Genomic DNA, 24,919 nt, shown 5'->3' on the forward strand with positions numbered 1-24,919 from the left:
CAGAGAGAGAGAGAGGCAGAGACACAGGCAGAGGGAGAAGCAGGCTCCATGCAGGGAGCCCAAAACAGGACTCGATCCCGGGACTCCAGGATCACGCCCCAGGCTGAAGGTGGCGCTAAACCGCTGAGCCACCGGAGCTGCCCAGTTGGTTAGTTTTAGACAGTGGTCTTCCACTGCCACAGCTGCAAGAGCCCTAGCTTACAAATCTGAAGGGATCTGGCCTCTCAAAGCTCTTCCATGACATAAAATCTAAAACCTCTGCGGAATACGCAAGCCCACTGCTCTCTATAGCCCCCTCCTGGGCAGCTCCCCATCCCTCCCTTAAGCCTGAACCAGGATGAGCCAGTGTCGGGTCCCAGAGCAAGTCCTGCTCTGCTCCGGGATAGGGGTGGGGTGGGGGTGGGGTGGGGTGTGCAACTACAGACCCTCCCGCCTCTGTGAGAAACTCCTGCTCTCCTCCTCTGCAGAGCACTTTCTGTCCGGCTCTGAGCCTCAGCCCAGCTCCACCCTCCTCTATGGATGGAACCTCCCTCTGCTTTCCCACTTCCGGCTGAGCATCTTTCAGCCCTAAAGGAATCTTCTCTAGGCCCTGCTGGTGGGTTGCTATCCTCAAGTGGACTGTGAACTCCTCAAGGGCAGGGACTGAGTGCCGCCTGTCTCCATAAACCACTGGGGCCTAGCGCAAGGCTTATCTTTGGAAGAGCAAACGTTTGTTGAAGTTGTGAATGAATTCCACTTACATTTTATCTCTGGCATTGTCTAAACCAAAGAAAATCACACTTCTCAGAAGAGGGAACATATTCAAATACCAAGAACTGCAGTTCCTGGTAAGACCTTTTAGAAAATGACGTTACTAACAGCAGCAACTGGAAACTCAGCAGAATGCTTAAGTGCTAAAAACAGTGAAATGGGCCAAGATTGAACAGTCATGGTTTAGGTAGCCTGGGGGGGAAGGGTCAAGACCATCTAAAGTTTAAGAACCACAAACAACTTCTTTCGTAAGAATTACATATATTTACATTTGGATATCTGGGATACACTTTTCACCCAAATTACTGCTCACATCCAAAGACCACCCAATCTGGGAACCTCCCTCAACTGCCCGAGCCAGCATTTCAGATAGGAGATAAGCTGTCTCCAGCTGGAGTGGCTTTGCTAAGTCCACTCTAAAATGAAGTAACCTGGTGTTGTCACCGTCCTCCTCTCCAGCCGTACTTCTGGGATGAAGCACCATCCTGTGACTCCCCAAGGGGCTGCCCTATTAGTTCTCCATGAGGCTCCCAGGGGGTTCCAGGCTATGGGGAGGGCTCTCCAGCCTAGGAGTAGACAGGTGTTCCAACTCATAGTCAGATGCCTTGTGTGTGACTTTCTTCTTCATGCCTTCCTGGCTCCTCTTGTGCTCAATAATCTGCTGGAGCTGGTGCCCAGCATATTCTGGCTTGGTGGTCAGCGGGCCGGAGGGCACCGCTATGCCGAGAATATCTGACACCATGTAGGGGCGCAGCCAGCCCACCAGAGGGGTGCTTCCGGGGCTGTAGTGGGTCTGCTTGTGGTAGAAGAGAAGTCCATCTACCTACAAAAGAGGAAACCAGGGGTGAAAATGACTTCTGGGCCACGTGTTTCCAGGAAAGCCGATGCACACAGGGGCAGCTTTAGTGGGCCAACTCCCTTTCCTCGCCAGAGGAAAAAGAAGCCTTGTTTCTCACACGTGCAATTTCTCTAAATGAAGAAATGGTCTAGAAAACTAAACCTTGGAGGATAAAAACATAAGTAGCACTTTCCTGTTTACAGGGTGTTGCTATCTACTACTTTATCTTCATACCCGCCACTGAAGGTGTTTAAGAAATGGGGCTTGGGTAGTTCTGGGGGCCTCCCTGGAAACACAGAAGGGGAGAGCCTGAGTGGTAGAGTTAGTTGAACATCTGACTCTTGCTTTCAGCTCCAGTCGTGACCTCAAAGTTATGAAATCAAGCCCCACGTCAGGCTCCACGCTTAGTGTAGAGTCTGCTTGAGATTCTCTCTCTCTCTGCCCCTCCCACTCATCCTCTCTCTCTCTCTCTCTAAAATAAATCTAAAATATAAATAAATAAAAACAGTATGAGGCAGAAATTCAACTTGAACCCAGGTCTTCTGTCCCAGAGCCCACCTACTTTTCATCACTCCGAGGGCTCTGTAACGGGGAATGTGTCCCACACAGGGAAAAAGCAGGGGAACTGGACAGGCCCCAGGATGCTGGGCTGCTGAGCACAGGGGCAACAGGCTGTCAGGAAGCCTTGTTCCCCACGCCATTGCCGGCTGCCCAACCTCCCCCTAAATCATCTGCAAGCTATGTTCTGGGAAACTCAGGTTTTCTCAACGGGAAGACCTCCTACGGTTCCACATTTTCTTTTCCATGATTCAGTGACTCATCTCTAAAAAGCATTTATTGTCACTGGGGCATAAGAATCATAAATAAAGATGTGTTCTTACCACCTTCTTAATTGACTCCCAGAAATGAAGGCAACTTGGCCTTTGCCATTTCCCCATTTGGGAAACTGATCCTTTTAGCAAAATTATATCGAGTTCAAGCAAATACTTGTGGGTGACTGGAAAGAATTTAATTTTCTTATTTTTTTTAAGATGTTATTTATTTATGGACAGCGCACAAGCAGGCGGAGTGGCAGGCAGAGGCGGAGGGAGAAGCAGGCTCCCCCTGGGCAGGGAGCTCCAGTGCTGGGCTCTGTCCCAGGACCAGGGATGGTGACCTGAGCTGAAGGCAGACGCTGATGGAGCCACCCAGCGTCCCAGTGACTAGGCACCATTTTAAAGGGTATGAGGAGCAAAGGCAAGTTTGTGGCTGAGCCTGGAGAGGTTCTGAGGATGACAAATGATTGCCCAGGGTGAGGAACTTCTAGGGACATGAGACTTTCAGTGCTAAGTTGGGGAAGTTCTGGACAAACTGGGGCAAGTTGGTCACACTGCTCCCATGCCACTGCTCAGCAAGCGCCACCCCAGGGACCATTTGCTCTTAGGAGGAAGGATAAGGAGTTCGTACCCCCTTGGCCTGTCTGTCCCCTGTCCCCACCTGCACGATCAGCTATGGCAGTTAAACAAGGGGCCGGCCTCTCAGGCTCACAGCAGAAAACAGGTACCCAAGGAGGACCTAGGAATGGAAGCCTTCCCCGTCCCTGGGCCCCTGGCTCTTCATCTGAATAATGAAGGATGCACATGAGCTATCCTTGCAGGGCCTTTCCAGCTCTGGCATTCTGACTTATCTAGCAGGGTGCAGCTGAGGCTCTGAAGGGCAGTGGCACATCCTTTCCCAGGAATCAGCTTCCAGTCCTTTTCTGATGCTCTGACACAGCAAAGTCAGATGATACCCTAAGACTGCGTAACCAAACCTCCCTATGTCCTGCAAGCACATCAGGGCAATAAAGACAATGGCTGTTACTTACCTCAAAAGGGAAGTCCATAGACAGCACCTTACACAGGCTTTCAGGAGTACAAGGGAAATTCTTCAGTCCCACAAATTTAAACTAAAACATAAATTAGAACAAAGGATTAGTATATGTTACAAATAATATGAGTTCCACCAAGTGATAAACTATCAAAGAAGAAAAGTTCAGTCTCATCCTTCTCTACCTCCCCCCACCCTCTGAATTACTGGGTTGGTTGTTCTCAACCTTGCTTTATCCACAAAAATCACCAGGGATCTCTTAAAAAACACTGAAGCCCAGGCCCCACCCTGAGATTCTGACTGAATTGGCCAGGGATGGGTCCCAGGCATTTTTTTTTTTTTAATGCTATCCAGTTGATTTTAACACACAGCCAGGACTAAGAATAACTGTCCTCTGCTAGGTTTAGGGACTGTATGTTATTCTCTCTCTCTTTTTTTCTTCTTCTACTGTATGTTATTCTCGAAGCCATATGACAATCTTGAGGAAGGGCTAGTGCAGCTCCTTTCACATCAGCAAGGATTTTTATTTATTTACTTCTTTATTAAAGATTTTATTTATTTATTCATGAGAGAGAGAAACTGAGAGAGAGAGGCAGAGACACAGGCAGAGGGAGAAGTAGGCTCCGTGCAGGGAGCCTGACGTGGGACTCAATCCTGGGACCCCGGGGTCACACCCTGAGCCAAAGGCAGACGCTCAACCCTGAGCCACCTGGGTGTCCCTAGCAAGGACAATGAACACTATAACAAAGTGATTAGGATTGCTCTGAAGTCAGATTGCTTGGGTTTGACTCCCAACTCTGCCAATTATTTCATCTCTATGTGCCTCTGCTTTCTCATCTATAGAACAGGATAATACAAGTATCTACTTTATAAGGTTGCTGCATGGTTTCAGTGAGATAATATATGTAGAGCACTTAGAACAACGTTTCAGACAGAGCTGCTCCTGTGTTTCCCCTCCTCAATATATGTTCTTCCAGGACCTTCCTTGTAACATCACTGGATACTGACCCCATTTATTGTCCTGTAAGTGGTTACTGAATGCCTTTAATAGTGTAACCAATCCAAGCAAATGCCAATCTATCGGGCTTTGATAATAAAATGCCCTGAACATAGCTGTCGCATATTTAATCACTGAGTAGCGAGCAAAGACACACAGGCTGTCATCCTGGACTGTGAGACCTTGGGGAAGGCAGTCTCCTCTGAGCATACATCCTCATCTGTAAAATGAGGTCCCTCTCAGCCCAGTCACAAGAACAGAGGTTCTCAAAGTGTGGTCTGTGGACTAGCAGTGCCAGTGCCACTGGGGAACATGTTAGAAATCCTCAGGCTCAGGGCGCCTGGGTGGCTCAGTGGTTGAGCGTCTGCCTTCGGCTCAGGTCATGATCCCCGGGTCCTAGGATTGAGCCTTCGCCTCTTCATCTGAATAATGAAGGATGCAGATGAGCTATCCTTGCAGGGCCTTTCCAGCTCTGGCATTCTGACTTATCTAGCAGGGTGCAGCTGAGGCTCTGAAGGGCAGTGGCACATCCTTTCCCAGGAATCGGCTTCCAGCCCTTTTCTGATGCTCTGACACAGCAAAGTCAGAAGATACCCTAAGACTGCCTACATCAGGCTCCCTGCTCAGTGGGGAGCCTGCCTCTTCCTCTCCCTCCGCTGCTTCCCCTGTTTGCGCGCGCTCTCTCTCTCTCTCACACTTTCTGTCAAATAAATAAATAGAATCTTTTTTTAAAAATAACAAAAATAAAATAAAAATAAAAAAAGGAATCCTCAGGCTCATCCTGACCTAGTAAATCAGAAGCTCCAGTGAGGAGGCCCAGGGATCTAGGTTTACCAGGATTCCATATACTACTGACGAATGCTACAATTTGAGAACCACTGTACTAGACTTCTAAATAGCATTATTTTTAAAAAATATTTATTTATTTATGATAGACATAGAGAGAGAGAGAGAGAGAGAGGGGCAGAGACACAGGCAGAGGGAGAAGCAGGTCCCATGCCGGGAGCCCGACGCGGGACTCCATCCCAGGACTCCAGGATCGCGCCCTGGGCCAAAGGCAGGCGCCAAACCGCTGAGCTACCCAGGGATCCCTAAATAGCATTATTTATAAAAAGTTATTAGCATTTTATATCAACCACTGTTTATTGAGTGCCTACCGTAAGTATCATGTTAGGAGAACGTGCATGTTTGTATTACTTGGTTCTTAGAACAATCCAGTAAAGTAGGTGTTACGAACTCTATTACACAGATGAAGAAACTAAGGCCAAATGAGGTTATTAATTTTAGCTAGTAATTGTTAAAGCCAAAACTAGTTCAGATCTGGATGACTGTTAAGCCCACATCCTTCCCATGCTATCTCAAAAACAAGATCATTTCATTCACAATTATTACATTTAGATAATAGAACAATCCAAAACAATCCCCCTAAAGAATCCCACAGTCCTAACACCAGGTCTTACGGGATTAAGCTTGGTTTTCTCTTCCAGTCCTTCTTCTTCTGGTAACTTTGAATGCATCCAGTAGAATCGGAAATCAGTCTGACACAGAGGAGGGAAACAGAAAGATGAAATGCTGCTCATTTCAAACTGTAGAATGAACAAAAACACCCCATTCTAAATAACCACCTAATTTATGAAGACCTAAGCCCTTCTATCACGTCCCTTCAAACACTGCCATAAGGTCAGGAAGATGTTTATAAAATCTTTGAAGATTTTTTTCTTAAAACCCAATAGGATGTTTAATAGCAGTCGAGCCAACATGTATCACTGTAGGCCTACTATGTGCCAGGCTCCATGCTAAGGACCTTATTCACCTAATCATTGATCCTCACCCACCCACCCTCTGAGAGTTGGATTACCATTATCTCCAGTTTACAAGTGAGGACTCTGAGGCTCAGAGAGATTATATCATTCAGCCAAGGGGACTCAGGACTCTGACTCAGGACTCTGACTCCAAAGCACAGTATGTTAATCGTCATTCAGGTTTCATTCTGAGGATTAGAAACTACTTTATAGTTGTAACTTATAAACTACTTTATTCTCTGAATTACGGATCCATACCCTTTTGTAGCTATTTAGTGCCTTTTGTTTCCTGTATATTATTTTGCTTTTAAAAATTAAAAAGGACAGGGCAGCCCAGGTAGCTCAGCAGTTTAGTGCCGCCTTCCGCCCAGGGCGTGATCCTGGAGACTCGGGATCGAGTCCCACATTGGGCTCCCTGCATGGAGCCTGCTTCTCCCTCTGCCTGTCTCTGCCTCTCTTTCTCTGTGTCTCTCATGAATAAATAAATAAAATCTTTAAAAAAAATTAAAAAGGACAGTCTATCCTATATATTATAAAAATACAGGTAATTTTAGTTACCAAACTTATAATTTGTGAATACATGTTATGAAACATACTTCAGGAGAATGAAAAGAAAATATATTCTATTTTTTTAAGATTTTATTTATTTATTTGGGAGAGAGAGACACACACAAAAAAGAGCAGAGAGCACAAGCAAGTGAGGGGGTGGAGAGGGGCAAAGGCAGAGGGAGAGGGAGAAGCAGGCTCCCCACTGAGCAGGGAGCCCTATGTGGGGCTTGATCCCAGGACCCCAAGATCATGACCTGAGCTGAAGGCAGATGCTTAACGGACTGAGCATCCAGGTCCCTGAGGAAGATGTGTTCTAGACTGAATTTATGAGATCTGAGTTTTAGGTGTGGCTCTGCCCTACAGCAAAGTACTTAAGATCTGTGGCTGTCAGCTTCCACGCCTAAGATGGGGAAATAACAACAGTACTCACCTTATAGAATTGCTGTAAGGGCTTCAGTGAGATAATGTTCACAGAGTGTTTGGCAACGCAAATCTTAGCTATTAGGTTAGAACAAGGTGTGTGTTTGAATTCTGCAGCCCCACCGCCTAGCTTTGGAAAATCGTGCTTTGGCTACTGGCTACAGAGAAGCAGCAGCCTATGGTGACAGCCCTCAAGGCCTGCCTGGGGATTGCCCGTAGGCTTGTTAAAACATAAGTTTACCCAAGTTTCTGATTCAGTAGGTCCAGGAATTTGCATTTCTAACTGTGATAAACTAATTGTCGAGGAGGACAAAAAAGTCACCACTAGAAACCTGAGACAAAGGTGAGGGAGTGTTAAGAAGAGAAATGGAGTCTGAGGGGCTGACCTAGACTCACTCTGATGGCTGCTACTGTCACTCATTGGAATCACCAGGAAATTGTTGGAGGAAGGTGACCCTCGAGGGGTGAATACCGAGGCCTCTCCTCACTTGGAAAATCTCCTTCCAGAGCTGGCCCCTCAGAGATTCGAGCCTTTGTATCATACTAAGGAGGTCCTGTTGTTTTCAGCATCAGGATGTGGTTGGTGAAGCAGTAGAGCTGGCCAGAGACTCCTTGTTGGTAACTTCATTCCACCTTCTCTTCCTTGTGCGGCCTGCACAAGGTGGCATCCCCATTGCCCACCGTCTCCCGTGCCAGCAATCCTCCCACACTCTAGAGAGAGGGGAGGGGGCGGGTGCAGCTTCCACAGAGTCCCAGCCTACCCCTCTGCTGTTTCACTCTTTCCTCCCCTCGAGAATTGCTGTACTTCCCTTAGTTCCTCCTACTTCTTTTTTTAAAAACGAAGCTAATTTAAACACACTCAAAAATGCAAGGAACATTAGATAATGTACTTGATATACCACATCCTGTGCACACCAAGAAGCTGGTCACGTACCAAACCCACATGCTGAGCCACTTTCCCAGGAAGAAAGGAGAAAACAGAAGAATACATGAGGAGAGTATCAGTCCTTACCTGGCAGTCATAAAAAGGGTGTCCCCGCCAGCACATCACATCTAGAACATAGTAGGTTTGGTTCACCTCGCTGTAAATGCAGTCCAGAATGGTGTAGTCTGGGGTCACAGAGCAGAAAGTCAGTACAGGGTACCCCTTCCAATCAGAGGTCATTAGGGAGAAAGTTCTCCATGGCCCTTATCTAACTCCTTGGTGCAGCTAAGGGTACGCAAGTAGGATGGCATGTGAGGGACCAAGGCAACCCTTCAGCCAGATGGGAATTCTGAACTTTTAGATAAACTAGGACATTTGCTCACCTTAGAAAAAGCTTCAGCCCAAAAGCAGGTAATCTTCCATTTTACATGCATTTTTGAGTTCCTATCATAGGTGGTCTATTCTGTGTGGAACATTAACTATAAGTAGTCCCTGCTTTTAAGGAAGTTACAATCCAGTTAAGGGGATCAAATGATCATGGAGCAAAGAACCAAGAGCTGAAGTGTACAACACAAGCTAAGAGCAACAGGGGTTCTAGAAGAGGGAGACTGGAAGAGCAGGAAATACTTCACGGGAGAGCTGGCACATGAACAGTCTTCTGGGATCAGAGGATTAAAACAATAGGGTAGAGGGGAGGTGGGAGGAGATGTCAGGCTGGAATACGGATGTGGCATGAGCAAAGGCCCACGGGTGGAATGAAGTGGGCACATGTGGGGAATAAGCCAGCGGAAGAGAGCTAGACGCGGTATGAGGAGTTGGGGAGAGGCATGGGCGAGCCAGCGTTCACATGTGATGCGCTCTGAAAGCCAACAGAAAAGTCTAGGCTCAATACCAAGCACATGAGGAGCCACCAAGGGAGCCTGAACAGGCAGGGACGAGAGTGGGGTTGAGGCCCAGCTTGGCCCCTTCCCGGACCCCTTCCCGGGCGAGTGACTGGGCAAGTTACTTCACCTCTACGATCTTAGTGTCCTCAGCTGAGCCTCGGGGGCAGGGAGAGGCTGCGGTTAACACAACCACAGGGAGAAGACAGATTTGGCAGGAAGCCTCAGCAACAGCTTTCTGGGGGACCTACGGCCTCCAAACTGCACTGTCACCCAGTAACGGACATCCGTGGGAAAGGTGCGTCAACTTTAATTCAGGGACTTGTTGCCCAACAGGCCTCAGGGGCTGCATCTCTTCTGCAACTGAGGAGGCCTGACCTTGAAGATGGCTGGAATCCCGGAGACAGGACTCGCCTGACCTTGAAAATGATGGCCTGAATCCAGACGTACAGTGTCAAAGGTGCACTTTCAAAGGGAGTCTTTAAAGCAAGTAACCAAGAACCTTCCCCTTTTACTAATTATAAAACTTACTAAAAAGGGGCACCTGGTTGGCTCGGTTGGTAGAGCATGTGACTCTCGATCTTGCGGTTGTGAGTTTGAGCCCCTATGGTGTGCAGAGATTACTTAAAAATATATATCTTTCTAAACAAACTTAGTAAATGGACAATATTAGGCAGATACCTTTTGCTGTGGTTGAGTTTCGCTTGTTGCCTCCGGGCAGAAGGGAAGAAAACCTGTTGACACAGTAACCACTCTTGGTGTAGGCGCTGGTGGAGCCCTGCGGTGGGGGGAAGGGGGGGGTGACAGTTAGCCATCCCATCAGGCATCAAGGTCCATCTCACCCTCTCGCTTCCACAATCTGCAGGCGTGTCACCAGCCCAAAGATGGCTCTCAACAAATCCCTCCCGCGGGCAAGTGTTTCAATCCCCAGGCCAGGCATAGCTGCTGTAGCAGGGAAGGTGCACGAAGTACAAAGAACCCCTCCTGCTATAGCCCAGGCGCACTGGACGAGGCAGGAGGCAGCTACTCACCCTGGAGGCCACGATCAGGGCTCTTTTTCCCACAGGGCACACGACCACAATCCATTCCTGTCCCAAATCTGAAGGGACGTCAATTAACCACTCAGAGAGCATCAACTGGGAACATACAAAAAATGGCATAGAAAATCAACAGGGGATGCCTGGCAGGCTTAGGCGAGAAAGCGTGCGACTCTTGATCTTGGGGTTGTGAGTTCAAGCCCCACGCTGGGTGGAGAGACTATTTAGAAAATCAACAGGGGTGTGCTGCTGCAATGGATGCAAGGACAAAGAACTCACATCCTCTCTATATAATGGAATACCCCCAAGGCTGACGGTAGACCTCCGCCCCCACTTGCCCTCAGTCAACTTGTCTCAACTGACGGGATGGAGGCTGCTCACTGTGAACTTCAACTTCTCTCCTCATCTTCATCCATCCCACTCCTACTACCGTGCCTCCTGTGTCTGGGTGTAGGGACCTTCTTCCTCACCTTACTTTGTCCATCCACCTGCCAGAGGCTATTCCTCAGAGATGAATCAGGCCCCTGACCTTGAGATGCTCTCAATCTGAATCATCATTTCTCAAACTGGTTACCCCAAATACTGTACTAAGGATGTTGGGAAATCTGCTTCAAAAAAGGGGGGTGGTTAAGAATGAAATCTTGCCAGTGCAGCAACGTGGATGGAGCTAGAGGGTATTATGCTAAGTGAAATAAGTCAGAGAAAGAAAGAAAGATACCAAATGATCTCACTCATGTGTGGAATTTTAAAAATTTATTTATTTATTTATTAAAAAGATTTTATTTATTTATTCATGAGAGACAGATAGATAGAGAGAGAGAGAGAGAGAGAGGGAGAGGCAGAGACACAGGCAGAGGGAGAAGCAGGCTCCATGCAGGAAGCCTGATGTGGGACTCGATCTTGGGTCTCCAGGATCACGGTCTAGGCTGAAGGTGGCGCTAAACTGCTGAGCCACCCAGGCTGCCCCGGATTTTTTTTTTTTAAAGATTTATTTATTTATTCATGAGAGAGAGAGAGAGAGAGAAAGGTGGAGACATAGGCAGAGGGAGGAGCAGGCTTCCCATAAGGAGCCCAATGCAGGACTTGATCCTGGATCCCATGAGCTGAAGGCAGACACTCAACCACTGAGCCACCCAGGTGTCCCTCATATGTAGAATTTAAGAAATAAAACAGATGAACATATGGGGAAGTGTAAAAGAAAAAAAGAAGAGGGAAACAAGCCATAAGTTACTCTTACTGATAGAGAACAAACTGAGGAGTGATGGATGGAGTTGGGTGGGGGATGGTCTAGATGGGTGATGGGTGTCAGGGTGGGCACTTGTGATGAGCACTGGGTGTTGTATGTAAGTGATGGATCACTGAATCCCACTCCAGAAATCAATATTGCACTGTAATCATAACTAACAAAATTTAAATTAAAAGAGAGGGGAGACGCCTGGGTGGCTCAGTGGTTGAGCATCTGCCTTCGGCTCAGGGCGTGATCCCGGAATCTGGGATTGAGTCCTGCATCGGGCTCCCTGCATGGAGCCTGCTTCTCCCTCTGTCTGTGTCTCTGCCTCTCTCTTTCTCTCTCTCTCATGAATAAGTAAATAAAATCCTTAAAAAACAGAACAAAAACAGAAGGGTGGTGGTGGTGGTGAAATGAATTTTGCAAAGATTAACTCTTCCACTCGTGGCTCACAGTTCCTCCCATCGACACAGGAGACTGGCCTATCAACTAACTGCCCCCACAGAACTTCATCTCTCCTTTCCCTTGGCCCACGAAATGCTCAAGCCCTAACCTTAAAAAACAAAACAAAACAAAAATGAAAACCTTTTATCACTCTGCATTTCTGGTAAACTATTGCACTTTGTCCCTTTCAAAATGACTTCTTATTTCTCGCTGCTGCTGAACTCTCAGTCCAGATCTGCCTACCCCACGGCCCTGCCGAAGGCCATGACTTCCTCGCTGCCAAGTCTCCCTCTTCCCTCTCTCCCCCCTTATCCTCTGTGCTCCCCTCCTTGTGTGCCGCTGCTGGTCACCGCCTCCTCATCCTCCTTGACACATGTTCCCTTGGCCGTGTGAGCCAGTGCTATTCTTCTTTTTTTTTCCTCCAAACACTCCTCCACATACTCCCCCAAAACATGTAGAGAATCTTCAGAAGGCTGTTTTAAGTCCCCCCCCCCCAACTTTTTTTTTGTCTCAGATGCTGTCCTGGTCGGGGCTGGACATCTACTTCTGCAGCTTCACTTGCCACTTCTGAGAGGACATCCTCCAATTCTCCTTCTGTTTTCTTTCTTTCTTTCTTTCTTTCTTTCTTTCTTTCTTTCTTTCTTTCTTTCTTTCTTTCTTCCTTTCTTTCTTCTTTCTTTTTCTCCTTCCTTCCTTCCTTCCTTCCTTTCCTTCCTTCCTTCCTTCCTTCCTTCCTTCTTTCTCTCTCTCTTTCTTTCTTCTCTTTCTTCTCTCTTTCTTTCTTTCTTCTTTCTTTCTTTCCTTCTTTCTTTCTTTCTCTCTTTCTTTTCTTTCTTTCTTTCTTTCTTTCTTTCTTCTTCTTTCTTCTTTCTTTCTTCTTTCTTTCTTTTCTTCCTTCCTTCCCTTCCTTCCTTCCTTCCTTCCTTCCTTCCTTCCTTCCTTCTCTCTCTCTTTCTCTTTCTTTCTTTCTCTTTCTTTCTTTCTTTCTTTCTTTCTTTCTTTCTTTCTTTCTTTCTTTCTTTCTTTCTTTCTTTCCTCCCTCCCTCCCTCCCTCCCTCTCTCTCTCTCTCTCTCTCTCTCTCTCTCTCTCTCTCTCTCTTTCTTTCTTTCTTTCTTTCTTTCTTTCTTTCTTTCTTTCTTTCTTTCTTTCTTTCTTTCTTTCTTCTTTCTTTTTTTCTTAAGTAAGCTCTACTCCCAACATGGGACTTGAACTCATGACCCTGAGATCAAGAGTTGAATACTCCACTGACTGAGCCAGCCAGGCACCCCGATTCTCCTTCTTTTTCATCTCCAGACTGCTTTCCTTTCCTCCAGACCTACATTTTCAGCCATCCACGTAGTATCTCTTCCTCTGCTTGCTCTCTCTTTACCTTATACTCACTGTACTCAAAACAGGATTCACGGCCTTCGATCACCCAAATACCTTCCATCCCTGAAATCCCCTACTTCCCCTTTGTACCCTGTAGCTCTGTTAATGGCAACACCATTCTGTTACCGAATCTTTTTTTTTTTATATATTTTATTTATTTATTCATTAGAGACAGAGAGAGAGAGAGGCAGAGACACAGGCAGAGACAGAAGCAGGCTCCTCGCCGGGAGCCCAGTGTGGGACTCGTCCCAGGACGCCAGGATCACACCCTGAGCCAAGGGCAGACACTCAACCTCCTGAGCCACCCAGGCGCCTCATCTGTTATCGAATCTTAAACCAACCATAATCAACACTTCCTTAAAGAATGATAGTGATACAACACCGAAAGCACAAGCAACAAAACAAAGGATAGATAAATAAGACTACCTCAAAATTTAAAACTTTAGTGCTGCCAACGACACCATCAAGAAAGTAAAAAGACAACCCACAGAATGGGAGAAAAATATTGCAAATTATGTATCTGATAAGAGACTTGTATCTAGAATACATAAAAACTCTTATAACTTAATTATAAAAGACAACCCAATTAAAAAATGGGCCTAGGGGGCACTTGGGTGGCCCAGTTGGTTAAGCGTCTGGCTCTTGATTTCAGATCAGATCATGATCTCAGGATCATGAGATCGAGCCCATGTCAGGCTCTACACTGGGCATGGAGCCTGCTTAAGATTCTTTCTCTCCCTCTCCCTTTGCCCCTCCTCTCTCTCTCTTTCCTCCTCTCTAAAAAAAAAAAAAAAAAAAAAAGAAAGAAAGAAAGAAAAAAAAAAAGAAAAAAAGGCACAGACATTTCTCCAAAGAAGGTATACAAAACGTTACTAAGCACATAAAAAGATGCTCCATATCATCAGTCATTAAGGAAATGCAAATCAAAACCATGAGACATCACTTCACACCCTCTAGGATGGCTACACTCAAAAGGATGGACAATAAGAAGCTATGGCAAAGATGTGGAGACATTGGAGCCCTCATTCCCACTGCTGGTGGGAAAGTAAAATGCTCTAGTCATTTTGCAAAACAGTGGCAGCCCCGGTGGCTCAGCGGTTTAGCGCTGCCTTCAGCCCAGGGCGTGATCCTGGAGACCGGGGATCAAGTCCCTCAGGATCAAGTCCGTCCTCATCGGGCTCCCTGTAGGGGGCCTGCTTCTCCCTCTGCCTCTCTCTCTCTGTCTCTCATGAATAAATAAATAAAATCTTAAAAAAAAAAACCCGTGTGGCAGCTCCTCAAACATTAAACATAGAATGATCACACGCCCTCGTAATTTCATTCTCAGGTACCTACCCAGGAGACATGGAAACATATTCACACGAAAACTTGTTCGTGACTGTCCACAGCAGCATTATTATTCACAGCAGTTAGAAAGTGGGAGTGACTCAAATGCCACCACCTGATGGGTGGACCAGCCAAATGTGGGGGATCCAGACAACAGAACGTTATCTGGGAATAAAAAGAAATGAAATTCTAACACATGCTCCACCGCAGATGAACCTGGAAAACCTTATGCTAAGTGAAAGAAAACAGATACAGCACATCTTATATGCTTCCATTTATAGGAAATGTCCAGAAGAGGCAAAGCCAGAGACACAGAAAGTAGATTACTGACTGCTAAGGGCCGGGGGAAAGGAAGATTGGGAGTTAACTGCTGATGGGTATGAGCGTCCTTCTGGTGGTGATAAAGTGTTCTGGAATTAATACAGTGGTAGTGGTTGCACAGCCCCATAACTATACTCTAAAAAACACTGATTGGTACCCTGGAAATGCGTGATTTGTGTGGTATGTAAATTTATCTCAACATAGCTGTTTAAAAAAATAGTAGCTAATATTTGTGGGGCATCTATTACGGGCTGTAGGCCAAGTATTGTGGGCATACCATCTCCTTCAATCCTTCTCACAGTCCTGTGAAATAGTACTGTAACTGTCCCCATTCTACAGCTAAGAAACCGAGCCTTGGAGCGGTTAAGTAACCTGCTCAAGGTCAACAAAGAGCCTGGCTTTGAGGTCAGGTCAATGTGACTTCAGAGTTTAAACACTCAACCACTTTTCACACTGCCTCTTCTATCCAATCCCTGTTAGATTCTATCCATTTATCCTGGCGACACTTCTCACACTTGTGACCTAATTTCCTTCACACCCTCACTGCTCTCAGCACCGACAGCAGATCATTTTCGCAAAGCTAAGCTACTCCAGCTTCTCTCTTCCAGGCCCTTCTACACGCTGACGTGCATGTCAAATTCCCAACTCTGTCCCTGGCTCAAAAATTCTTGGTGGTCCTCCACAATCGAAAAGACAGTCTGCATTCCCGCACGTTTCTACTATATTCCTTTCCCCAACCCTATGCTGTTCCATCTTCATTGGCCTGCACACTGTTCTCAGCACACCGTGTACTCCTCCCACCTTGAGGCTCTTGCTCAGACTCTTCCTGCTGCCTGGAAGACCCTGGAATGCTCTGCACCTCTGTCCATGTCCTACCCATGCTTCAAAGCTGCCCCCTCTTTCATTAACTTTTTCCTGATTTCACAACCCTACTTCCTTTTTTTTTTTTTTTTAAACCCTACTTCCTTCCTTGCTGGAAGCTAATCTTTCTTTCTTTTTTAAAAATTTTATTTAAATTCAATTTGCCGGGCAGCCCCGGTGGCACAGCCGTTTGGCGCCGCCTGCAGCCCGGGGCGTGATCCTGGAAACCCTGAATCAAGTCCCGCATCGGGCTCTATGCATGGAGCCTGCTTCGCCCTCTGCCTGTGTCTCTGCCTCACTCTCTCTCTCTCTGTGTCTCTATGAGTAAATAAATAAAATTCTTTTAGGAAAATAAATTCAATTTGCCAACATACAGTATAACACCCAGTGCTCATCTCATCATGTGCTCTCAACATCTGTCACCCAGTTACCCCACCCCCACCCTAATCTTACTTTCTTTTTTTTTTTTTAAAGATTTTATTTATCTATTCACATGAGACACACACACAGAAGCAGAGACACAGGCAGAGGGAGAAGCAGGCTCCCTGTGGGAAGCTGATGTGCGACTCGATCTCAGGACCCAAGGATTATGACCTGACCAAAAGCAGACACTCCTAACCACTGAGCCACCCAGGTGCCCCCTAATCTCACTTTTTTTTTTTTTTTTAAGATTTTATTTACCCATTCATGAGAGACACACACACACACACACAGAGAGAGAGAGAGAGAGAGAGAGAGACAGGCAGAGGGAGAAGCAGGCTCCCTGCAAGGAGCCTGACATGGGACTTGATCCTGGATCCCAGGATCAGGACCTGAGCTGAAGGCAGATACTCAACCACCGAGCCATCCAGGCGTCCCTAATCTCACTTTCTTATAGCAAAAACCATCACCTCCACTTATTGCAGGGGTACAGGGGCCATTTCTGACTCTTGTCCATCTTCCCACATATAGCCCAGCTGAATACAGAGTAGGGCCTTCAATAATACTTGCAGAACAGAATTGTATTTTGTCATAGACGATATTGCCTGTGCTGTATCTGGGACACAGAAAGAAGATGGGAGTATGTGTGCTCAGAAACCATATTCTAAAGGTAAGAGAGGATTCTGAGATGACAAGACACTTGGGTTATAGAGAGAACAATATAATAGCAAGGTAGGCCCCTGGCTCCCCTTGGACCCATACCCTGCCTTCCGGAATACCTGGCCTGCCAGAAGCACTGAACAGTCTCCACACCTGCTTCCCCTATGGCTCCACAGACCACACTGGTTTCTTTCTGCAACCAACAGGCCACTTAGTCAAGTATGTTACAATCATCTGTTGTTTCACAGCCTCAGCCTCATGGAGGCCAACTGGCTGGCCAGTTGGCAAGTGGCCATACTCAAGGGCAACTGCACTCCCCACCTTCCACCACCTGAATGTGAAGATCCAAGACTGACATGTTAGTCCACTGCTCAGGAAAGACCACCAACCTAGGAGTGGGGTCGGGGAAGTGCAGGCTGGGCAGGTCCAATCCGGCATTGCTGTACAATGACCACTAAGTAAGTGCATGGACTCTGTTAGTGTATTAAGAGCTCGGCGGCTTTCTGCAGCAGGCCAGCGACCTCAGGTTATAGTATGACCACCCACAGCCTCCCTCAGTGACCCCTGGTCAGCATAGGGCACCATAAGCCATCTCTTCTCTTAGTCCATACGCTTAATGCACATCCACAGCTTCTTTGCAGCCTGCCCATTCCTTCCTCCTGTCTCCTCCTCCTCTCTTTATGGCAACACTTACCTTGGTGGGGTTGGACCCGGGCCTCACCTTCCCTGGACTACTCACTTGATTAGCATAGCGTTTTGGTAACTTCTTAACGGCGTCAATGTCCATCTCTTCATCGTCTTTCTTATCTTCCTCTTCCTCACTCTCCATCCCTGTCCAGTCATCTTCAGCCAGTCGCCTGGCATGATTCACGTAATCCAGCCGGTTGCTGGAGGGAAGAAGGCACAAGGACAGCCCTTTATGTCTCTTATGAAGACCCCCTACAAGGTGACCAGTTTAGTTTAACTGAAAGGCTCCGAGTTCAGGAGCACCCTGGGGATTCTAGGGGAAGAAACGGTAGAAATTTCCTTCCAAAGGCTAAACTAGTGACGGCCCTTCACCTGTCCTAGATAGGGAGCCCCCTCTGAACACACTCAGCCTTCCTCAGTTTCCCGAAAACCAGGCAGAGTAAAATGTTGAAAGGAATTCTCGACGTTCACTGGCTGGAGAGGCTGACCCTGCTGCTATTCACCCCATTCCAGACTCCCACCTCTACTTCCCCACCCTGAGAGCTGAGCTTCCTGCCTGACAGGTATCTGTTAAAAGGACCCCCAGTGACTGAAGAGAGGAATGAGTGAGATGCGGTGAGCAGGTTAAAACAAGGACCACTTCAAAACAACAACAACAAGGACCACTTCTGGGACTTTCCAATTAATACAGTTTTCTTTCTTTTTTAAAGATTATTTATTTGCTTGAGAGAGAGAGAGAGAGAGCACACACACGCAGAGGGAGAGAGCTCAAGCAGGCTTCCCACTGAGTGTGGAACCTGACCTTGATATCATGACCTGAGCTGAAATCAATAGTGGGACGTTTCACTGACTGAGCCACCCAGGTGCCCCTAATTTACACAGCTTTCTGAGGAGCAGCCAGGTCTTCTTCCTGACTTTTTTTTTTTTTTTAAGATTTTATTTATTTATTCATGAGAGACACAGAGAGAGGCAGAGACACAGAGGGAGAAGCAGGCTCCACACAGGGAGCCCGATGTGGGACTCAATCCCAGGACCCGGGGATCACACCCTGAGTGGAAGGCAGACGCTCAACCACTGAGCCACCTAGGCATCCCTAATATCTTTTTTTTTAATTAAAGATTTTATTTATTTAATTAAGAGAGAGAGAGAGAGCATAAGCAGGGGGAAGGGTAAGGGAAAGGGACAAGTAGACTACTCACTGAGCAGGAAGCTCAATGCAGGGCTGGATCCCAGGACTCTGAGATCATGACATGAGGCAGATGCTTAACTGACTGAGCCATCCAGGTGCCCCTAAATTTAATATATCTTTTACTTATTTCCCTGTATCGTTATCCTCCTTTAAAAAAATTACTACATTTTCTAGAAAGGTTGGGTAATTAAGAAGTAATAAGAACTGGGGTGCTTGGGTGGCTCAGTTGGTTGAACGTCTGATTCTTGGTTTCAGCTCAGGTCATGGTCTCCAGGTTGTGGAATTGAGCCCCATGTGGGCTCCGTGCTCAGTGTGGAATCTGCTTGAGATTCTCTCTTTCTCTCTCTCCCCTTCCCTCTTCCCCCTCTACTCCCCCAGCTCATGCTCTTTCTCTCAAATAAATAAAATCTTAAAAAAAAAAAAAAAAAAGGAAAAAGAATAAGAACTGTTTGGAACCTGATTGTTTCAAAGTGATTTGTAGATACAATGTAACCTCCCACACTTGGTTTCCTCAATGCTTTTTTTTTTTTTTTTAAAGATTCTTTTTTATTCATTTATGATAGTCACAGAGAGAGAGAGAGAGAGGGAGAGACACAGGCAGAGGGAGAAGCAGGCTCCATGCACCGGGAGCCCGACGTAGGATTCTATCCCGGGTCTCCAGGATCACGCCCTGGGCCAAAGGCAGGCGCCAAACCGCTGTGCCACCCAGGGATCCCTCCTCAATGCTTTTAAGAAAGATCCACCACTGAGGCAGTGAGACCAACTCAGCTGGTTTCGTCTCAAACACACACACAAATTCGTGCACATTCATGAGAAGGTGCACACCTGAGAAAGCACATGCAAGCACCATGGCCTTTTATCTCAAGAATAAGGAAGAGCTGGTGTACTTGTACCTGCGTGAAAGGATGCACATCTGTGGTCATTTCCCATGTACTGTTTGAAAGCACCAGAGAAGGAAAACTACCCAGATGCTCATCAGTAGGGGATTGGGTAGATTCCATTATGAATTATCCATCCAATGGAATACTTGGCACCACAATAAAGGAATGAGATGGTACTGATATAAAATCTCTCCCCAAAAATGTTGTTAAGTAAATGCACAGAACAGTGTATTGTACAGTACTTCTGTTTATTTTTATTTTTTTAAAATATTTTTTATAGATTTTATTTATTCATGAGGGACACACCCACAGAGAGAGAGAGAGAGAGAGAGCGGCAGAGACACAGGCAGAGGGAGAAGCAGGCTCCATGCAGGGAGCCCGACCTGGGAATTGATCCGGGTCTCCAGGATTGCACCTGGGCTGAAGGTGGTGCTAAACCACTGAGCCACTGGGGCTGCCCTCTGTTTAAAAAATGGTATAGACACATAAAGCCACACTTGCTCTTATCTACACAGAATATCTTTGGAAAGATACTAAAGAAACTAATATGGTAGAGGAAGTGAATGGCCAGAGGACAGAATTGGGAGGGAGATTTTTTGGTTGGTTTGTTTATTTATTGTATAGTTGACACCCAATGTTACATTAGTTTCAGGTGTACAGTGCTGCGATTCAACCTCTCTAGGTTATCCTGCGCTCACCACAAGTAGAGCTACCATCCGTCACCATCCCACACCACTACAGTATCACTGACTGTATCCTCTACACCGTGCCTTTTATTCCCATGACTCAGCCATTCTGTAACTGGATGCCCGGATCTCCCATTCTCCCTCCTCCCCTCTAGCAACCACCAATTTGTTCTCTGTATTTAAGGGTCTGATTCTACTTTCTGTTTATTTGTTTTGTTTCTCAGAGTCCACGAGTGAAATTGTACGGTATTTCTTTCTCAGGCTGACTTATTTCACTTAGCGTCATACTAGGATGGAGACTTCACCATATACTCTTACATTTTTTTTTAATTTTTAATTTATTTATGATAGTCACAGAGAGAGAGAGAGAGGTGCAGAGACACAGGCAGAGGGAGAAGCAGGCTCCATGCACCAGGAACCCGATGTGGGATTCGATCCCGGGTCTCCAGGATCGTGCCCTGGGCCAAAGGCAGGCGCCAAACCGCTGCGCCACCCAGGGATCCCTACTCTTACAAATTTTGAATTTTGAATATGAATACATAAAATTAATGTGTTCCCTATTTCAAAATAATTAATTATAATTCTTAAACAACAGAGGTGGGAGTGTGGAGGGGGGAGGTGATCTGAGAATGCAATCTGCAAATAACCCAGAGGCCACAGGGAACCATTTCTGCTAAGTACATCCAATAATGCAGCACTGGGCAGAATGTAGACAGTAGAAAAACTGTGCAGCTGTTAGTAGTGCCTTCAAATCCTCAATTCCTTATTACCCAGAAGAGGCCCATGTGGTACTCAGGATAAAAGGACAGGCTCTGGCTTCAGAGCAGCCTGGCCTCAAACACTCTTTCCCTGCTCTCTTCCCCTGTTTGCTCATTTTGGCATTGAGAAGTCAGTGTATGGAAGACATTTCCTCAGATTCCCTGTGGAATTATTTGTATTGAACTCTCAAGGGCTCCATAGAAACATTCAGGCTGCAGGCAGACAGGAAGACCACACCGATGCCAGGATTCAGAGTGCAGAAGCCACACAGGGAATGCGGGGAGTGGAAGTCTGGGCGTGGCTTTCACAAGTCCCTAAATTGCAAAGCTCAGTACTGCTGCCAGGAAAAAAAGAACAATTTAACCAAATAACTGAGTTTTTGCTTTCAAACTTCAGTCTCTTTCTACATTTCCATCTTTTCCTAAGCTTGCGGTGTAAAGGAAGTCTACCTCTTCCAGTATTTGCCCCTCCCAACCTCACGGGCAAGATGTACCTACAAAAGGTCTACTTTGAAGAATCAAACCTAGAGCCTCCTGATTGGTTCACAGCTCCCAGCCTGAAGAAAGAAGCCAAAGAGTTAAAGCAAGCCTTACGATTTCTGCAGTTCCAATAACCGGCGCCGCCGCTCACTCTGCTCCAAGGAACTGTGCTTGGACTTGTACTGGGACAGGCGGGGGTGTGGGGCAGCTGTGCTGTTCAGATCTTGGGACACAGAAAAGCTACTAGCCAGGACTTGACTCAGCTCTTCCATTTTCCCTACAAAGGAAAACATAAGAAAACAGGTCATTGATTTCATATTACCTCCTGTGTACAGGCAGTTATGATGTAACATGATGGCTACATTCCTAAAAAAAAACCTCACATAATCCAAAATCACAACTTTTCTATGGGGAAAGAGAAAGTTAAAGAGTAAATGAGTTATATATGCACAATAACATTATTTCCTGTGGATACTTCAATAATTATAGCTCAGTGAACAGATATAAATCCATACGTCGAGGGGCAGCCCAGGTGGCTCAGTGGTTTAGTGCCGCCTTCAGCCCTGGGTGTGATCCTGGAGACCCAGGATCGAGTCCCACATGGAGCTCCCTGCATGGAGCCTGCTTCTCCCTCTGTCTCTCTGTGTCTCTCATAAATATATAATGTCTTTTAAATATTTTTATTGTTTTAAATTTTTTAATTAAAAAAATAAATAAATCTATAGGTCGAACACTAAGCAAATTTATCCTCTGATTGAATCTAACTTTTGGGGATCCCTGGGTGGCGCAGCGGTTTGGCGCCTGCCTTTGGCCCAGGGCGCGATCCTGGAGACCCAGGATCGAATCCCACGTCGGGCTCCCGGTGCATGGAGCCTGCTTCTCCCTCTGCCTGTGTCTCTGCCTCTCTCTCTCTCTCTGTGTGACTATCATAAATAAATTAAAACAAAATTAAAAAAAAAGAAATCACTTTGTAAAAAAAAAAAAAAAAAAAAAGAATCTAGCTTTTGCTTTGTCATTCATTACCAGCAGCCCTGTCACTAATTCCTTCTCACCATCACTGATGTGAGCAAGTATCCAATTTGTCTTGAATAGTCCTAAGTAGCCATGACTCAATAACATATTTTTTTAAATGCACACATTTTATTTTATTTTTTAAAGTAAGCTCGATGCCTCATGTGGGGCTTGAACTCACAACCCCAAGATCAAGAGTCACATGTTCCACTGACTGAGCTGGCCAGGCAACCCTCTAATATAACTTTCTGGTGCAAATTTTATCCAATTGTTTAACTCTCTAATAAATGCCAACTTACATTAAGAAAATTTAATGGGTCCTGGGGCCCCTAGAGCAAGACAAATTAGCCCCAAAACCACAACTGGCAATTACTTTTTCACTTTATAGTTTGTTTGGGGGTGGGCAAAAGGAAGGTTTCAGGGCTATCCATGTAGGACTCACTTGGACCAGAGCTAGAAGGTAGAAGGTAGAAAGCTAGAAAGTAGAGCTAGAAGGCCGAAGGTTAGGCTACCAGTTAACACCAAGGAGTGTGAAATACTGACCTGTGGTACATTTGGGAGATGGAGTAGATTGGAGACAGAGTACCCAGAAGTGCCCTAAAGAATGAGAGTGGAAAGAAAAAGGTGAATTCACACTTAACTCACCTTCCTGTGAACGAAGGTACAAAGTGGCATAGGAGCTTAGCTAAGGGTTAAAGGTGTAGCTCAGAGTGTAAGAGAACAGGAACATTTAGGAGAAATCCAACTGGCAAAGCTGGGCTCACCTAACCCTTCAGGTCTGGTATAAACCAGAGGCCATCCCAGTGCTTAAGCTCCACCCCAAAGCCAGATCCCACTGCTCTGAGCCCCCAAAACCAAGAGCTTCCTTTCAGAGCCTCCATGAGTTAAAAAACAACTCTATCGGCCTCCACTTGGCAATGAGTTACTTTCCATTGCACATTTGCAGTCAGATTTTTTTCCCTAATTTGCATTTTTTTTTAATTTGAAAGGACCTTAAAAAAAAAAATTGTGGTTAAAACCCATGCAATAAAACTTACCATCCTAACCATTTTTTCCTTTTAGCTTTTTCATCCTAACCATTTTTAAGTTGCAGTTCGGCTGTTGTGCAACCAACTTCCAGTATTGTTGTCATCTTGCAACACTGAACCTCTACACCCATTGAGCGTGAAGGGAAATTTTTTTTTTTTTGTAACATAAGGTTAACATATTATCAGGATGGATTTGAGGCGAATCTTAACATATTTGTAATGCAACCAGGCTGGCTGTTTGTGGTTGAGGCTGGTGATGAGTACTTGAGGCCCATAATGGAATGCTATTTTCCGTGTTTTGCTGAGTTTTGTATACATGTAAACACTTCCATAGTACACTCTTTTAGGGCCGCCTGGGTGGCTCAGCAGTTGAGCATCTGCCTTCAGCCCAGGGCATGACCCCGGGGCCCTGGGATCGAGTCCTGAGTCCTGCATGGAGCCTGCTTCTTCCTCTGCCTGTGTCTTTGCCTCTCTCTCTCTCTGTGTCTCATGAATAAATAAATACAATCTTAAAACACAATCTTTTAGTGCATGGTCTTAGGCTTATCAAAGTAATGTCCAAATCTAAAATATTAGAATGTATCTATCATGCTCCGTTCCTGGGGCCTCCTGCTCCTGCAACCCATCCCGGATGCTGCTGTCTCCCCCCAGGCGGCCCCCCCCGCAGCCCCCCTGCAGCCCCCCCCCCCCGCAGTCCCCCTGCAGCCTCCCCTCCCAGCCCCCCCACAGTCCCCCTGCAGCCCCCCTCCCAGCCCCCCACGCAGTCCCCCTGCAGCCTCTCCTCCCAGCCCCCCCCCGCAGCCTCCCCCCCGCAGCCCCCCTGCAGCCCCCCCCCGCAGTCCCCCTGCAGCCTCCCCTCCCAGCCCCCCCCGCAGTCCCCCTGCAGCCCCCCTCCCAGCCACCCCGCAGTCCCCCTGCAGCCTCCCCTCCCAGCCCCCCCCCGCAGTCCCCCTGCAGCCCCCCTCCCAGCCCCCCCGCAGTCCCCCTGCAGCCTCCCCTTCCAGCCCCCCCCGCAGCCCCCCTGCAGTCCCCCCCCGCAGCCCCACTGCAGCCTCCCCTCCCAGTCCCCCCTCCCGCCCCCCCCGCCGGAAGCCTCCTCTGCGGCCCCACGGGCTGCGGCCCCGCGCACGCACCTGGTAGCCCTCGGCCGGTCCTCCCCGCCGCAGCCCAGCTCAGCCCTTCTCTAGGGACGAGGTCGCGCAGGCCCCGCGTGGCCCCGCACTAAAGCTCCCTGAGGGCTCCTGGCCCGACGGGGAGGGCGAGCCTGGGCCTGCTCTGCCTCTCCGGGGTGTGTGGGGGGGCACCTCGGGAGGCCCGGGACGCCGGGGTACAGACTCGAACCCAGGACTCACCCGGCGGAGATGACAGTTCCAGGAGCCGCCGCGCCGCTGGCGGAGCCGACCAATCAGCTGCGCGGAAAGGGCCGGGGCCCCGCCTCCGGCCGCGCCGCGCAACCCCGCCCACCGCCGCGCGCCCGCAGCTTCCGGCCCCGCCCACCGCCGCGCGCCCGCAGCTTCCGGCCC

At 47.3% G+C, this 24,919-nt stretch overlaps 1 protein-coding gene across 6 annotated transcripts; it reads right to left on the reverse strand.

The window, feature by feature from the left end:
• Positions 1–991: 991 nt before the first annotated feature.
• Positions 992–24,861, reverse strand: SNUPN (snurportin 1). 6 transcript variants are annotated; one of them, XM_035709024.2, is made up of 10 exons: positions 24,749–24,849; positions 22,912–22,965; positions 21,472–21,634; positions 17,416–17,563; positions 10,042–10,146; positions 9,692–9,788; positions 8,217–8,314; positions 5,894–5,971; positions 3,435–3,515; positions 992–1,573 (listed from the first exon to the last, which is right to left on the reverse strand). In XM_035709024.2, exons 3-10 carry the CDS (start codon positions 21,627–21,629, stop codon positions 1,262–1,264), a joined length of 1,077 nt encoding a protein of 358 aa, XP_035564917.1. In that variant the 5' UTR covers positions 21,630–21,634; positions 22,912–22,965; positions 24,749–24,849; the 3' UTR covers positions 992–1,261. The 6 variants fall into 6 exon arrangements, with proteins under 6 accessions (XP_035564917.1, XP_035564918.1, XP_035564919.1 ...); XM_035709025.2 differs by having other exon boundaries at positions 24,530–24,763; XM_035709026.2 differs by lacking the exon at positions 22,912–22,965 and having other exon boundaries at positions 24,749–24,861.
• Positions 24,862–24,919: the final 58 nt, after the last annotated feature.

Source organism: Canis lupus, chromosome 30 (genome assembly GCF_003254725.2).
Source record: "Canis lupus dingo isolate Sandy chromosome 30, ASM325472v2, whole genome shotgun sequence".
Lineage (NCBI taxonomy): Eukaryota > Metazoa > Chordata > Mammalia > Carnivora > Canidae > Canis > Canis lupus.